Source organism: Heterodontus francisci, chromosome 15 (genome assembly GCF_036365525.1).
Source record: "Heterodontus francisci isolate sHetFra1 chromosome 15, sHetFra1.hap1, whole genome shotgun sequence".
Classification (NCBI taxonomy): Eukaryota; Metazoa; Chordata; class Chondrichthyes; order Heterodontiformes; family Heterodontidae; genus Heterodontus; species Heterodontus francisci.
In genome coordinates this window covers 12499022-12514811 of record NC_090385.1, presented here as the reverse complement: position 1 = coordinate 12514811, position 15790 = coordinate 12499022, and the positions used below count along the sequence as shown (strand labels likewise).

The 15790-nt window shown below is 41.6% G+C and overlaps 1 protein-coding gene across 4 annotated transcripts in view; it reads right to left on the bottom strand.

Annotated features, from left to right (window-relative positions):
- Positions 1-15790, bottom strand: part of aff2 (AF4/FMR2 family, member 2) — a 455862-nt gene that overhangs the window by 100885 nt on the left and 339187 nt on the right. For all 4 annotated transcript variants that reach the window (XM_068047115.1, XM_068047112.1, XM_068047113.1 and 1 more), the window contains one exon: positions 2355-2389. In XM_068047115.1, coding sequence (XP_067903216.1) covers positions 2355-2389 — 35 coding nt within the window. The remainder of the gene's footprint in view (positions 1-2354; positions 2390-15790) is intronic.

Here is a 15790-nt window from a genome sequence, read left to right as displayed (position 1 = left end):
AGAAAGGTTATGGCACAGAAGGAGGCCATTCAGCCTCCAAACTAGCCGCCCAATTTAATCCCACCTTCCAGCACCTGGTCTGTAGCCTTGCAGGTTACAGCACTTCAGGTGCATGTCCAGGTATGTTTGAAAAGAATTGAGGGTTTCTGCCTCCACCACCAATCCGGGCAGTGAATTCCAGACACCCACCGCCCTCTGGGTGCAAAAGCTTTTCCTCATGTCCCCTCTAATCATTCTACCAATCACCTTAATTCTGTGCCCCTTGGTAATTGACCCCTCTGCTGGAGAAAACAGGTCCTTCCTGTCTACTCGATCTAGGCCCCTCATAATTTTGTACACCTCAATTAATCCTCAGCCTCCTCTGTTCGAAGGAAAACAACCTTAACCAATCCAATCGTTCCTCATTGCTGCAACCTCCAAGCCCTGGCAACAGTCTTATAAATCTCCTCTGTACTCTCTCCAGAGCAATTATGTCCTTCTTGTAATGTGGTGACCAGAACTGTACGCAATACACCAGCTGTGGCCTAACCAGTGTTTTATACAGTTCCAGCATTACATCCCTGCTTTTGTATTCTATACCTCGGCCAATGAAGGAAAGCATTCCATATGCCTTCTCCACCACACTATCTACCTGTCCTGCCCCCTTCAGGGACCTGTGGATCTGCTTATCCTGACAGCCAAAGTGGAACTGAACTGACCTGTGGAGTACGCCGCCTCTAACATCCATTTAACCCTACTCTTTGTTTCCTGTCCAACAAGCAACCTTTTATTCTTGGTGCTGCACTTGCTTTAATCCAGATGCTTATTGACAATAAAAATACTTGAATCTTTAATGCTGAGGTCTGTGTGATTCCAATTAAATTTGTCACAGCCATCAGCCAAAGTTGAGCAACATAACACCCGAACTACCATAGCAAGATATGGACAAAGGGCAGAGAGACAGTAATATTGACTTTGTGATGTGTGTTTGTCATCATATTATACCCATGAAATGGACAAATATATTGAAGTCAGTGGTAATGCAAGTAGGGACTGATATAAAACGGGCTCGCCATCTGTTATCACCAGTTTTGCACTGTTGCACAACATCAAAATAACCAGAATTAAACCAGAGGACCTCTTTTAAATGTAAATATATTGATATGAAATCGGCATTTGTCGCCTGCAGGAGTCTTGCGATGTGCAAACACGAGGCTTTGAATCAGAACTTCAAACTATTGAGATTGTCTTTTACACTCAGGATGTCACTCCAGATAGAATAAAGCTGCAATCAATCACAACTGAAAAGCCTTTAAAAATGTCGACATAAAGAGCAGGGAACCCAGTAATTTCTGGTTGTTTTTTCCGGCCTTGATATAAACTGGGAAGGAGACAAAAGGCTGCCAATCTAAAGACACTTCCAACAACAACAATAATTGACCTTTAACTGACCTCGGCACCTATTTCCACTACTTCCCTCAGGGAGTACCCAAACCCATTAAAGGACAGGCCAGTTTAAGATTCCAGCTGTGTTAACTGCTGACTGGTCTCCTACAATGGCACAGGGGACCAGCTAATCCATATTAATATCTTATATATTAATATCTTATATATAAATGCCCCATGAAGCCCCTCCCACTGACTTATTAATACTGAGTGTCAGCTTGGATCTGTTTAAATATATTTGCAGGGGTGGGAATCTTCTGTTATTTAATTCATGTGCACAGTGTGAAGGCTAACTTCAGTGCTAGGGCAGTTAGTTTCTCATTCATTAATCTGCCAAAGTACACATCATCATCATTATTATTGACAGAGAGGTGTAGGTGAAGAGGTCCTGTAGTCATTTTAAACCTGGCCCATTCTCACTGTGGCATCCTGTGTTTCAAACGGGTGTGAGCAAGCGTTAGGTTACCACCAGATAGAATTTCTAACAAGATTAGAGCCATTTACTGGGTATTAGAAGTATCGTCAAATTAACACCGAGCCACTGACACAGCCTCTACTTGCATATTTACTTATAGGGGCCCTGAAGATGATTATTTTTATTCTCGTTACAGCTCGTTTAAAGAGAGCAACACAATCACTTTCAGATTTGCTGCGGCCGCTGGGTAAATTTGCTGCAACAGTGTTACTTGAAACAAAGCACAAGTTGTACTGGAATCAAATTGGATAATTTATGACTAGCACAAAACATTTGCCCCCCAGGTAGTAATGGGTGGATTGCAAAGTCATGCTTTCATAATCACTTACCTGAATAGCTTAAAGAACATAAATAATCCCCCAACCAAACATAATAAATACTTCAGCATTTGTTTATTGATCACAAGTAGAAAAATAGAGCGACATAAAATAAAAGTTATTTTTTAAAAACTTACTTTACAGCAATGGGTCGAAACTTGGTTTTCTCTGCCTGCAGGTACAAATAAAAGAATTAGCTGGAGAGAAACAATACAAAGATGCAGTTGTTGAGACTGCTTTTGCAATTTAGTGCTTCAGCACTTAGAAGTAGACCAACATGCTCTCAAGCACAGGATAATCAGAAGAAGCATGACATTTAACCTCTTTTAAAGATCACTGTTAAACCAACTGAACATCCCAGTTGCTTCTGTGCTTTTCTCATTGGATTTATTGGAAAAGGACCAACCAACTGTTCAACAGTGTCATTGATGGCTCAGTTGGTAGCACTCTTGCCTCTGAATTTGGTAGTGGTGGGTTTACGTCCCCCTTTAGGACCTAAGGACAAAAATCAAAGCTGCTTCGTCAGTGCAGTTCTTGGTGAATGCTACACTTTTGGAGAGAGGTGCTGTTTTTTGAGCGAGATGTTAAACCAAGGGCCTCATCTGTTCTCTCAAGTGGACATAAAGATCCCATGGCATTATTTTGAAGATGGTTAAGGGAATTATCTCTGGTGTCCTGGACAATATTTATCCCTTAATCAACATCACAAAAACAGATAATATGGTCATTATCAGATTGCTGTTTGTGGGATCATTGTGTGTGCAAATCAGCTGTCGCGTTTCCCATATTGCAACAGTGACTACATTTCAAAAAAGTACTTTATTGGCTGTAAAGCACTTTGACACATGCTGAGTGCTATATAAATGTAAGTCTTTCTTTCCTTTTTCATTCTACTGCATTACGATCAGAGTAATGCATTCAAAATTCAGCTCTGCAGTCTGATATAATCGCAATAGCTGAAACAGAAAAGAGATCAACACAACACAAGCAGAGATGCGCTGCTTAGCGGGAGGACATTTGTTGGAACTTACGGAAACAACAGTCCTTGTTATATTGATACGGAATTACCAGGCGGGGTTTGTGTGCGGGGTGATTCCAGAAAGCTCAATTCATTAAGAACCTTGCTTGCTGCTTAATGTTTACTGCACAGCTCATGATGGTAGTAGTTAAATGTTGCGCAGTAATTAGCCAGTGATAAAGCTGACCACTTGGAGCTGCTCTCCTATTATCTCACACACCATGACAGTCACTTCACAAGTGGGACAAGAATGGCCGAAAAGAATCAAAACATCTTAGACTGAAGAGCAGAAATTACCCAATTATAGTTCCAGTAATAGCCTCGGACTCTGTATTTTGCTTGCCATGTCATTCAAGCTGAGGCATTGTTTTGTGCGGTGCTTTGTGGTGATCTTGTTAGTGGAAGATTGGAACGGCAGTTAGCAGCTTTCTAATCAAAAATGCATCAGTTGACACTGTTTGTACCATCTATAGATTCTGCTTAAAGGCACACCTGGCAGTCTCTGCCCCTTCCCTTTCCAACAGATGCTATAACGGAGGCTAGCTGGAATTGTGGGTTAGGAACATAGCAACAAGAGTTGGCCATTCAGCCCCTCAAGCCTGTTCTGCCATTCATTAGAGCAAGGACCACTGGTTAGGCATATTTATCCTGAGTGCAGCAGACCCACTACTGGTTGCTTTCAAGGCAGTCCAATTTCAGCAAGGGATCCTGGAACAGCAATTAGACTACTTCCTTGTACAAAAAAAAAGGGGCAAACATCCTGTTTCAGGTGCTGGCCCTGGAAGGCTATGCTTTAGATTTACCAATATGGCAGGCAAAGGTGTGGAATGGACATGCGCACATGTTGCCCACCATATTGAACACTTAGGTGTTCATTTTACATACCTGTAAAACAGGCGAGACATCAACAGATTTCTAGGCCCATAGTTTTTTTTTATATATCAAAGGGTACCAGCAGGAAAGCCATGGGGTCCCCAAGTATGGATCTAGCACAGGTGGCATCGGACCAACTGTAAAACCAATGAGACTGGGTGAATCCTGACACCCAGCCTCAGCAAGAGGACTTTGCCAACAGTACCACAGTGAAAAGGTGTTTGAGAAGGATCTGATTCAGTGCTTCATGTGCACGTGTGCGTGCCAACACAGACAGATGAAGAATATTAGTGAGCAATTATTTCAGCTACAAATAGTCACGTCAATTGTAATCTCAAAACTTGCATGTAGGTTTCAACGGTGGCTCAGCTGGTAGTATTTTTGCCTATAAGTCAGAGGGTTGTCGGTTCAAAATCTAGGCTGACACTCCAGTGCTAGTACTGAAGGAGCACTGCACTATCAGAGGTGCCATCTTTTGGAAGTGATATTAAACCGAGGCCCTGTCTGCCCTTTCAGGTAGATGTAGCACTATTTTGAAGAAGAACAGGACAGTCTTTGCCAATATTTATCCCTCAACCAATATCACTAAAACAGATGATCTTTTATTATATTGGTGTTTGTGGGATCTTGCCATGCACAAATTGACTGCAGCATTTCCTACATTACAGCAGTGACGACACTTCAAAAAATTACTTCATTGACTGCAAAGTGTTTTGGGATGTCCTTAGGTCATGAAAGGCTCTATATAAATGTAGGTTCTTTCTTTCAATTTAAGTCAAATATTGTGGGACTCAGATTTTAAAATGGCCACGGCAACATAAATTATATTTGGTGCTTTCCGTCTGCTGTTTTATTTTGGAGCAGTGGGTTATTTTCAGATACTTTATTAATAATGATGCAAGGGATATATTACAGCTCCAACCTACCTGCGAAGAAGAGGCATTCTGGCATAAAACTAACTCATTAATATGTTTAGCGGGCAAGGGGAGAGGGGCGGGAATGAGCATGGCTACAAATAAACGTTTCCACTGTTTTTTGTTACACCTGCTAAAAGCAGCTGTAAACATGCCAGCGTTAAAAAAAAAACAAATTAAATCTGCAAATGAGGATCTTTCAGAATCCACAGTATCCTGCTTTTGTTTTCGTGTTTAATTCACTGCCACTTCACCTCCAGGAATGCCCACCTGGAGGAAGCTCTGCTCTGCTCTCTAATGGGATTTCTGTTTATCTTTTACCTTCTTCACCATCATCCCTGTTTCCCTTCTTGTGATTACACTTCTAACTCTTGCCAGTTCTGATGAAAGATCAACGACCTGAAACGTTAACCCTGTTTCTCTCTTCACAGATACTGCTTGGCCTGCTGAGTATTTCCAGTAATTTTCTGCTCTCTTTCAGAGGCTGTTACCCTTACCGTAGTTTTGATGATGCGCCAATTGATTTCACAATATTGGTTTACCAGTCCCCCTTTTGCTATGATATATAGCGAGCAGAAATTGTACATTAAACTGGGCATGAGAAAGTATTTGCATTTCAGAAGGTTTATTTTCTAAACCCTTGTAAATTCAAAGTTAATATTCACACAAAAGCAAATCAAGAAAGAGCCTCCAATTATATTGTGATCTCCCATTAGTTACTTTTGAAGTAACACGACAACACTCAAGAAGCTCGACGCCATCCAGGACAAAGCAGCCTGCTTGACTGGCACCCCATCTACAAACATTCACTTCCTCCACCACTGACACACAGTGGCAGCAGTGTGTACCATCTACAAGATGCACTGCAGCAATGCACTAAGGCTCCTTCGACAGCACCTTCCAAACCTGCGACCTCTACCAACTAGAAGGACAAGGGCAGCAAATGCATGGGAACACCACCACCTGCAAGTTGCTCTCCAAGTCACACACCATCCTGACTTGGAACTATATCGCCGTTCCTTCACTGTCACTGGGTCAAAATCCTGGAACTCCCTTCCTAACAGCACTGTGGGTGTACCTACCTCACATGAACTGCAGAGGTTCAAGAAGGCAGCTCACCACCACCTTCTCAAGGGCAATTAGGGATGGGCAATAAATGCTGGCCTGGCCAGCGCCGTCCACATCCCATGAATGAATAAAAAACGTGTAGTCACAGTCCTTATGTCAGCAAATTAGTGCATAACGGGCTCAAAATAGTGTCAAGACAAAGTACGATCCTTTTGACTTTTAGCAAAGTGGATCTGGTGTTCAGAGAACACAATTTTTAAATCACAGTAATTAAGCCTGGCTGCTACTAGAAAATATTATTAGTCAATTTTCAAGCAAGCAAGGTAAATGTTTTCATAGAATTATAGCAGTTACAGCACAGAAACATGCCATTTTGCCCAACTGATCTATGCCAGTGTTTATGCCCCCTCCCATTTTCCTCTTTATCTCACCCTATCAACATAACTTTTTATTCCTTTCTCCCTTATGGGCTTATCTATCTTCCCCTTAAATTCTTCTATGCTATTCATCTCTACTTCTTGCGGTAATGACTTCCACGTTCTAAACATTCTCCAGTTAATGAAATTTCTTCTGAATGCCATATTGTATTTATTCGTGCCTATCTTATAGTTATGATCCCTCGTTATGACCATTGGTGACCAATTATGCAAATGTAAAAGGAATTAATTGAAAAAGATATATCAATTAAAAATACTAAATTTAGAAACTTCTTTTTGGAGATCACAGGCATAAAGAATGACTTTGCATCTCAATTGAAGATCAGGGACTTAGGCTCGCTCCTCATGAATTAGTAACCTTACATTCTGTTTGGGTGCGTTTGTCAGAGATTGTATGTAAAGTGTTTTTGGATTTAACTTGGTGGCTTTATCCTTTGAGGATGCCTTTTCCCAACACAAAGACATAAGAGGGATGACCTTAATGGCCCAAAAATTGCTGGAACAGTAACTCTGCATTCATAGTGCATGCTAATATTAGTTTATTAAAATCCCTGCATTGTGGTGAGGAAAAGACACGACGTGAGCTCCAATTCTTTACAAATTCCTGGATGATTGGTGCTGCTCTTCCATTAGCCTCCCCAAAACCAAAAGAAAACTGCAACCTCACTATGGGCCTCTCCATTGAAATTTATTGCATGTCAAAAAATTGCTGGATTTTCTCCATTCATCCAAATGAATCTCACTGCAGCCAATTAGTGCTGGTTATTAAAGTCATAAGAAATCTGTTAATGATGTGACTTATGGTCCTGACATGACACTCAACCTTGGAGGGAAACTATGGAGACTCACTCCCGCAGGTTGTAAATTGTTCTGAGAGATTTTTTTTTTAAGTTTAAATTGAATTTTTTTTCTTACTTTTGCATTTCTGGGTCTTTTCTCTCTCTTCATCCACTCTCTTTCTTTCTCTCCCTTTGTTTCTCTTCCTTGTCTCTAATTCCTTGTCTCTAATTGCCTTCTCTGTCGATTGGTCTGTTTTTTTCTCTATCCTTTTGTTTCATTGGTTAAGGAGATAAACCGTTGGCCCTGATCTTCACCAAGGTCCCAGATGCCCCATTGCCCTCACCACACTGTTACCAGCTTGCATTTGCAGCAATTTCCAGTGCAACTGTGGTGTAATCTTAGAGTGAGGTAAAAAAAAAATTCAAATAATACCCTGCTCCAGCAACTTCTAGGCTAGGAATGCGAGACATCTGATACCATTCCAGTTGCTTTAATCAAATAAATTAAAAATACTAAAACAAGATCATTTGACATGCGTGTGTGAAATCCAAGCTATGAATTTGCAACTTGATGAAAATAGACAAACTCTTGGACTGTTTTAGAATTTGCTTTAGGAAAGCCAAAGAAACCTATAAATTGCACATTTGCTCATGTCATTTTTGGAATGATCCTGCTTTGAAGCCACACCAGACATGGCTGAACGGCAACTTTATTGCAATATCTTCACTGAGGGGATTGTGGCAATGTTTCGAAAGGAAAGGCTGATTTCAAGTTGAAGTTGCATGAATCGCTAAAGGTTAGTATGCAGGTACAGCACGTAATTAGAACATAGAACTAAATACAGCACAGAAGGAGGCTATTCAGCCCATCGTGTCTGCATCAGCCAAATAAGCTATCCACCCAAACTAATCCCACCTTCCAGCACCTGGTCCATAGCCCTGCAGGTTACAGCACCATAGGTGCATGTCCAGGTACCTTTTAAAAGAATTGAGGGTCTCTGCCACCACCACAGATTCTGGCAGTGAATTCCAGACACCCACCACCCTCTGGGTGAAAAGGTTTCTCCTCATGTCCTCTCTAATCCTTCTACCAATCACCTTAAATCTGTGTCCCCTGGTAACCGACCTCTTTTAGATTTCAGGGAAGCTAATGGAATGTTATTGTCTATTGCGAGGGGAATTAAATGCAAAAGTAGGAAGGCTATGCTTCAGCTATACAGGGCATTGGTGAGACCACATCTGGAGTACAGCGTACAGTACTGATCTCCTTATTTAAGGAAGGATGTAAATGCTTTGGAGGCAGTACAGAGAAGGTTTACTAGACTAATACCTGGAATGGTCAGACTGTCTTACGAGGAAAGATTGGACAGGCTAGGCTTGCATCCGCTGGAATTTAGAAGAGGAAAAGGCGACTTGATTGAAACATATAAGATCCTGAGGGGTCTTGACAGGGTGGATGTGGAAAGGATATTTCCCCTTGTGGGAGAATCTAGAACTAGGGGTCACGGTTTAAAAATAAGGGGCCGCCCATTTAAGACAGAGATGAGGAGAAATTTTTTCTCTCAGAGGGTCATGAGTCTTTGGAATTCTCTTCCTCAAAAGATGGTGGAAGCAGAGTCTTCGAATATTTTAAAGGCAGAGGTAGATAGATTCTTGATAAGCAAGGGTGTGGAAGGTATCAGGGGTAGGTGGAAATGTGGAGTAATCAGTTCAGCCATGAACTTATTGAATGGTGGAGCAGGCTCAAAGGGCCGAGTGGCATACTCCTGCTCCTAATTCGTATGTTAGTACGTTTGTAAAAGCGACTGAGCGGTTAGATGTGGTTTTCGGTAGATCTCTATTAAAAAAGGAAATTGTCAAGAGATAGTAAAATGTTGGTAGTTATTTCTCCTCACACTTTGTAATGGTAAAACACACACAAATTGTCTCAATGACTAAATCTCTTAGTGCCTTCCCTACTACGCAACCTGTGCTGTCTCAGATATGGACCATGGTTTCAGTTTATTGCGGAACCCATTGATCTGTGTACAGTCCATTTATCATTCATGAAAGAACTCAGTGATCTTCACAGTATATTATATAACAACTCATATCATCTGTCAACTGCAGACTTATTTCTGTTTTCAACTCCATAGGGATTTTGTCTTTTTGATCCTTCTTGAATTAAAATGTTGCTAAGCAACACAGCCGGGAGGCATGCCGGCTCAATGCCTCTAAAAACATAGTCTATCAAATCATTTTAACAGCCAGAAATCCTTACTGCAATTCAGAAAGCACTATTTATTTCATGAAACTGCCATACTGCTAGATAGATTTTATACAGTAGTTTACCTAAGTGCAATTAACCTGTCACATTTTAGATTTTTTTAGAAGACTAATATCAAGGGACTTCCTTCTGCTAAATGAAGCTCAAGGTTGTTTAACCATCTCCTTTATTCAATCGTCACTTAGTTTGTACTGTAATGATTGTACTTTGATCACTAAATCTAACCCATCAGATAATAAAAAGCCTCCGCAATCACCTTTGCCATTATCCTGCAGCCCAAGTCAAATGTTCAATCAAGGCACACAAATATATATTCAAGAAGATCCTGTCTATCACATGTCAAAAAATGTTGTGCTTTTTGTTTGTTTTTTTGTAATGCAAGTGATGATTTTGCACTGCTCAGTCTTTGTGGGCCTAAAGTCACATTGTTGAAATCCATTCCATCATTTTTTCTTGAACCTGTGATGAGTAAATCATGAAAAAAAATGGAAAAGTCAATCAAGGTCTTCTTGTACCTTGCATTATTCTGAGCCATGTAAAGAGTACATGGCTTTCATTAGTTGACCTTTCTTTTCCATTTATATTCATGTGATTGTTGAAGAGTAGCTATTGTATCTTTACAAGGATAAAGAGGAGGAAACTGGAAATGGAGGAGAAGCAGTAGGGAGTTAATACCTTGAAATATTGAAGGATATTGAGTGGGGCTGCAAGTGAAGAGCAGCAACAAATTACACCACAAGGAAAGTGTTCTACAGTGTACAGCCTCAATCGAATGCTTGAAATGCGGATATCCTTGTAGGCCTAGTGGACTATTCCAGTACTAGTACTGAAGGTAAAATAGAGATTAAGGTTTAATTGCTGGCAAAGCTGTTCAACTGATAATCGTCACTGCCAATCTGGCGTTGTGCCATGATTTTAAGTTTGATGTTTCCTTTCGATTTTTAAGATTGGGAAATGCTATTTCTCTGTGGGGCAGAGCCAAATAAATAGAAAATGGAAGATAAAGTCAGCCTGTGATCTACAGAAGTTTAATTTCCCATAAACTGCACAAGTCTGTGGCTCATTTTTAAAGGTTCAAGTTGCCCATTTCTCATCTCATGTTGCCCCTTGGCAGCATCACGCGAAAACACACCTCAACACCACCTCTCCCAATCTCTCCACTGCCTCTGAATCGTCACACTATTTGTCCAACATGCAACACTGGATGAGCAGAAATTTCCTCCAATTAAATATTGGGAGACCGAAGCCATTGTGTTTGGCCTCCCACGACAAACTCCATTCCCTAGTCGCTGACTCCATTCTGTTCTCTGGCCACAGTCTCAGGCTGAACCAGACTGTTAATAACTTTGGCATCAACAACGCCTTCAATTTTTTTTTGTTGCGTGTAGCTTGTTCAATTCAGTGCAAGGTACCTTTAAATTTTTTTTTGTGCGGCTGCACACGTTCCATGTTTTAAAGGGGACAAATGGTGAACAACCTGAGCGGTAACTTCCTGGTTGCTGTGTAGCCGCGCCTGTGTGCAGCTTAGACGGAAAGGTGATTGGCATCCTATCTGACCAAGAGGTGAACTTATCCTCCCATATCCTCTCCATCACCAAGACAGCCTACTTCCAATATGGCCCCTCTCTGCCCCTCCTTGAACTCATCTGCTGCTGAAACCCTCATCCACACCTTTGTTACCTCTGGATTCAACGAGTCCAATGCTCTCCAGCTGGCCTCCCATCCTGTGGAAACTTGAGCTAATCCAAAACTCTGCTGCCCATATCCTAGCTCACACCAAATCCTGTTCACCCACCACCCTGTGCTCGCTGACCTACCTTGTTCTGGTCCAGCAACACCTCAATTTTAAACTTCTCACCCTCATGTTCAAATCCCTCCATGGCCTCAACCCTCCCTATCTCTGCAATCTCCTCCAACCCTCCAAGATATCTGCACTCCTCTAATACTGGCCATGTGAGCATCCAGCACTTCTCTTACTCCATCACCACCATCATGCCTTCAGCTTCCTTGCTAAGCCTCTCTACTTTCATCTCCTCCTTTGAGATGCTCCTTAAAACCCATCTCTTTGACCAAGCTTTTGGCCACTTGTCCTAATATCTCCTTATGCGCCTCAGTGTGAAATTTTGTTTGGTAATTGCTCCTGTGAAGCACCTTGGGCATTTTTTCTACATTAAAGGTGCGATATAAATGCAAGTTGTTATTGACAACTCCCCTGGGCATTGTTGCATTTCATAGTTGTGCAAAAATTTGATCAAAGTGTAAGCTTAATGCTCTTGTTTCCTTTGCTATTATCATATCAAGAGCAGAACTAACTTCCTGCAATCACTCATTGGAAGAACTGTCCCTCATCTTGTAGAACTCAAAGCGTGTTTGGTGGATTTTCCACCTGAACTCACTCAGTGGAAGCAACTTGACACAAAACCATGCACTCAAAGGGCAGACACTTTTTGCTTAGGCATTCTATTAACATTCACCCTCAAATAGCATTGAGGATGTAGATCACAACAGTAACACTGTGTCCAATCAATATTTAATTAATCAAGTACACTTGTCTCTTAATTTGTTTGCTGTGATGAACAACTTACTGGTAGAAGTTGATTCCTTTTCCACCTGGAACATCACTTTTGCCCACTTGTTATCGATCTGCTACTCTAATCAGTTGTAGAGATTTGCACTTCATCCCTCTACTGATGGAGCAGAATGCCACAAATGTTCTCATTTATGAATGGAGAATAAAGTGTGTGGGCCCATTCTTGGCTTTCATCAATTCTTTTGAGACTTGTGGAGTAATGTGCCTCTAGTCTACTGTCAGGGAGTTGACAACTTACTTTAACGTAGCAAAACATTAAAAGAAATTGATTCTCGGGATTTAGTTTTAGTTTTAGAGATACAGCACTGAAACAGGCCCTTCGGCCCACCGAGTCTGTGCCGACCATCAACCACCCATTTATACTAATCCTACACTAATCCCATATTCCTACCACATCCCCACCTGTCCCTATATTTCCCTACCACCTCAAGCTGAGGTTACTCTTGGAGGCAGTGGTATTTGTAAACCTGGGTGAATTATAGGGTTGAGTCCCCTCTTGGGTATTTCCAGCAATGACTGTCACTAGCAAGGAGTGCTAGTCAGAGAATGATGAACCTGCAGTACTTGATTTTCCATTTTTTAATTTAAATAAATAAGTTTATGACTGGGAATTATGACAAATTGGAACATTTATATCATTTTAAATACACTTTTGCTTTATCTACACAAAGTTGAAAGTCACATTCTGACCATATCATGTGACTATGATCAAGTACTTATATCTTAAAAGGTGAGGATAACTGCCGAGGCCCTAAGCTCTGGAATTCCCTCTACCCCTTTCTTCCTTTAAGATATTGCGTAAAACCTACTTCTTTGACCAAGGTTTTGGCCATCTGCCCTAACATCACCTTATGTGGCTCTCTGTCAAAATTTGCTATCTAACGCTTCTGGGAAGCGCCTTGGGACGTTTTTGTGCATTAATGGTGCTATATAAATATATGTTGTTGTTGTTGCTAGAGATTTACTGCTATGATTAGTCAACAACTCCGCTATCCTTGTATCATGTGACTGCCAGGATGGCAGAAGGCAAAATAGATGGAGCTGGGTGTTTTCTTTCATCTAACAATTCCAGTATTCTTACTCTAAATAAGCCACCCGCTTTTCACACTAAACCTACCATAAAATAAACCCACAAACTGTAAACACACACAGAAAGAAGTGATACAAAACAATGGCAGTGTAACATAGACAGCTAAGAGTGTGAACATATCAGAATGCACTCAAACCAACATTAAGGCAACCAGACTCCTAGGGTTGAATTTTCATCGCGAGGCGGAGGTGGGTTTGGAGGCAGTTGGGCTGGCAATTTCTCACGACCGGCCGGCATGCCGGTCTGCCAGCATGTTCCCTCCTCTGGTCTATTTTCAGGGAGGCAGCTTTTGGGGGGTAGGGGGGAGGGTGGGGTGGTGACATCTACCTGCCCACCAGCACCGGGTAGCCAATTAAAGGGCCAATTCAGGGCACTCTTCACATACTGTCTGGATTTTCCAGATTGGCCAGCAATCAAAAGCTCGGGGTCCTGCTTGCAGACTGAGTGGAGGTGTTCCGCAATGCGGTCACCCAATCTGTGTTTGGTCTCCCCAATGTAGAAGAGACCACATTGTGCGCAGCGAATACAGGATACTAAATTGAAAGAATTACAAGTAAATCGCTGCTTCACCTGAAAGGAGCATTTGGGGCCTTGGATAGTGAGGAGAGAGGAGATAAATGGGCAGGTATTACACCTCCTGCGATTGCAGGGGAAGGTGCCGTGGAAAGAGTTTTTTCCCTGTTCTCATGCTCACATCTCTGTCCTGCGATTGCTGCAGTGTTCCAACGAACATCTACGCAAGCTCGAGGAACAGCAACTCATTTACCGATTAGGCACACTACAGCCTGCCGGACTAAATATTGAGTTCAATAATTTCAGAGCATGACGGGTCCCCCTTTTTATGCTTAGTTATTTTTTATTTTTTATTTTCCCTTTTTTATTTGGTTATTTTATTTTAGGTTTTTCAGTTTGTTTAGTTTGTTTTCACTGTGCTTACCCACTGTTTTGGTTTTTTTATTGTGTTTTTTTATGTTTGTGCTTGGAGTGCTCTGTGCTTTACAGTCATTCACACCCTGTCTGTGCTAACACTTTATCTTTCAGCACACCATTAACATACCATTTGCCTTTGTTCCATGACCTTCTGGTCAGTTATTCTCTGTGACCTTGTCCTATCAACACCTTCACCTTTGTTATCTCATGCCCCAGCCCCCGCTTTACTTGCGAAAAATCTTTTACATTTCAAATATTTGTCAGTTGTGAAGAAGGGTCTCTGATCTGAAACGTTAACTCTGTTTCTCTCTGCACAGATGCTGCCAGACCTGCTGAGTATTTCCAGCATTCCTTGTTCTTATTTCTTTTTTTAAATTATTGAGTATCCCTCGTCTGCCAGCCCCAATGAGTCTTGCGTGTTTGCATTGTGAATGGGTGTGAAAGACACACCTGCATTGGTAGCTGGTTGCACTGGCGTCAAATTAAACTCAGTACATATGAAGATATATTACAAGAACATTATTTATTTAAACACTTTTCAAAAAGGTCCCATTGCAACTCTAGTTTATCTCTAGTCTCTTCGAGGAGCAGTGAGTTCCAGTGTTGCAACATTGGTGAAGCAAGACAAGGGTATTGCTACTCAATGCCATGAACGGCTGGGTAATAAGCATCCATAGGAAGGGACAAAGAACAGGAGGAGGCCGTTCATCCCCTCAAACTTGTACCGCTATTCAATTAGATTATGGCTTGATCTGTATGTCAACTCCATTTACCTACAAGAAGTGCTTCTTGACATCAGCCCTGAATAGCCTGGCTCCAATTTCAAGGTGCTATCCCCTTGTTTTGACTGCTCCCACCAGAGGAAATAATTTATCTTTATCTACCCTATCAAATTCTTCAATTAACTTCAACACCTCATTTATCACCCCTTAACCTTCTATACTCGAGGGAATACAAGCTTGGTTTGTTCAAATTGGCCTCATAATTTCATGCATTTTGCACCAGTATCATTCTGGTGAATCTGTGTTGAGGTTCAGTGCCCAGAACTGAACACAGTATGGGTTAATTATGGGGCCAATATATGTTAAAGTGTCACCATGTTGATGGCTTGTGGCAAGTCAGTGCTCCAGATGAATGTGTCATTTGAGCTGCATAAGCGTGTCCTCAATTTCACTTCCAAATTTTCTTGTCATGTATATGAGATGACTTGACATTGTCAAATATATCAACATGTAACCAGTGTGGATAGATACAAGGAGGTGCCTCATAATGATGATGAGGACTCACCTCAAATGAGGGGTCAAGAATGACACATACAAAACACTGCAGCTGAAAACTCTGGGACAAAAAGGATGGCCATTTTATCTCTCTGAGCATATGTAGCACAGATTCACCAGAATCACACCATTGCTAAATGCCAGGTTCCCTAGTCTGGGTTTGAATCTTGCCTCTGAGTCAAAAGTCTGTGGATTCAAGTCCCACTCCAGAGACGTGGGTACAAAAACCAAGGCTGACACTCCAGTGTTGCATTGTCAGATGAGCCATCTTTCAGATGTTTGTTACACTGAAGCCCTGTCTGCCCTCTCAGGTGGACGTAAAAGATCCCAT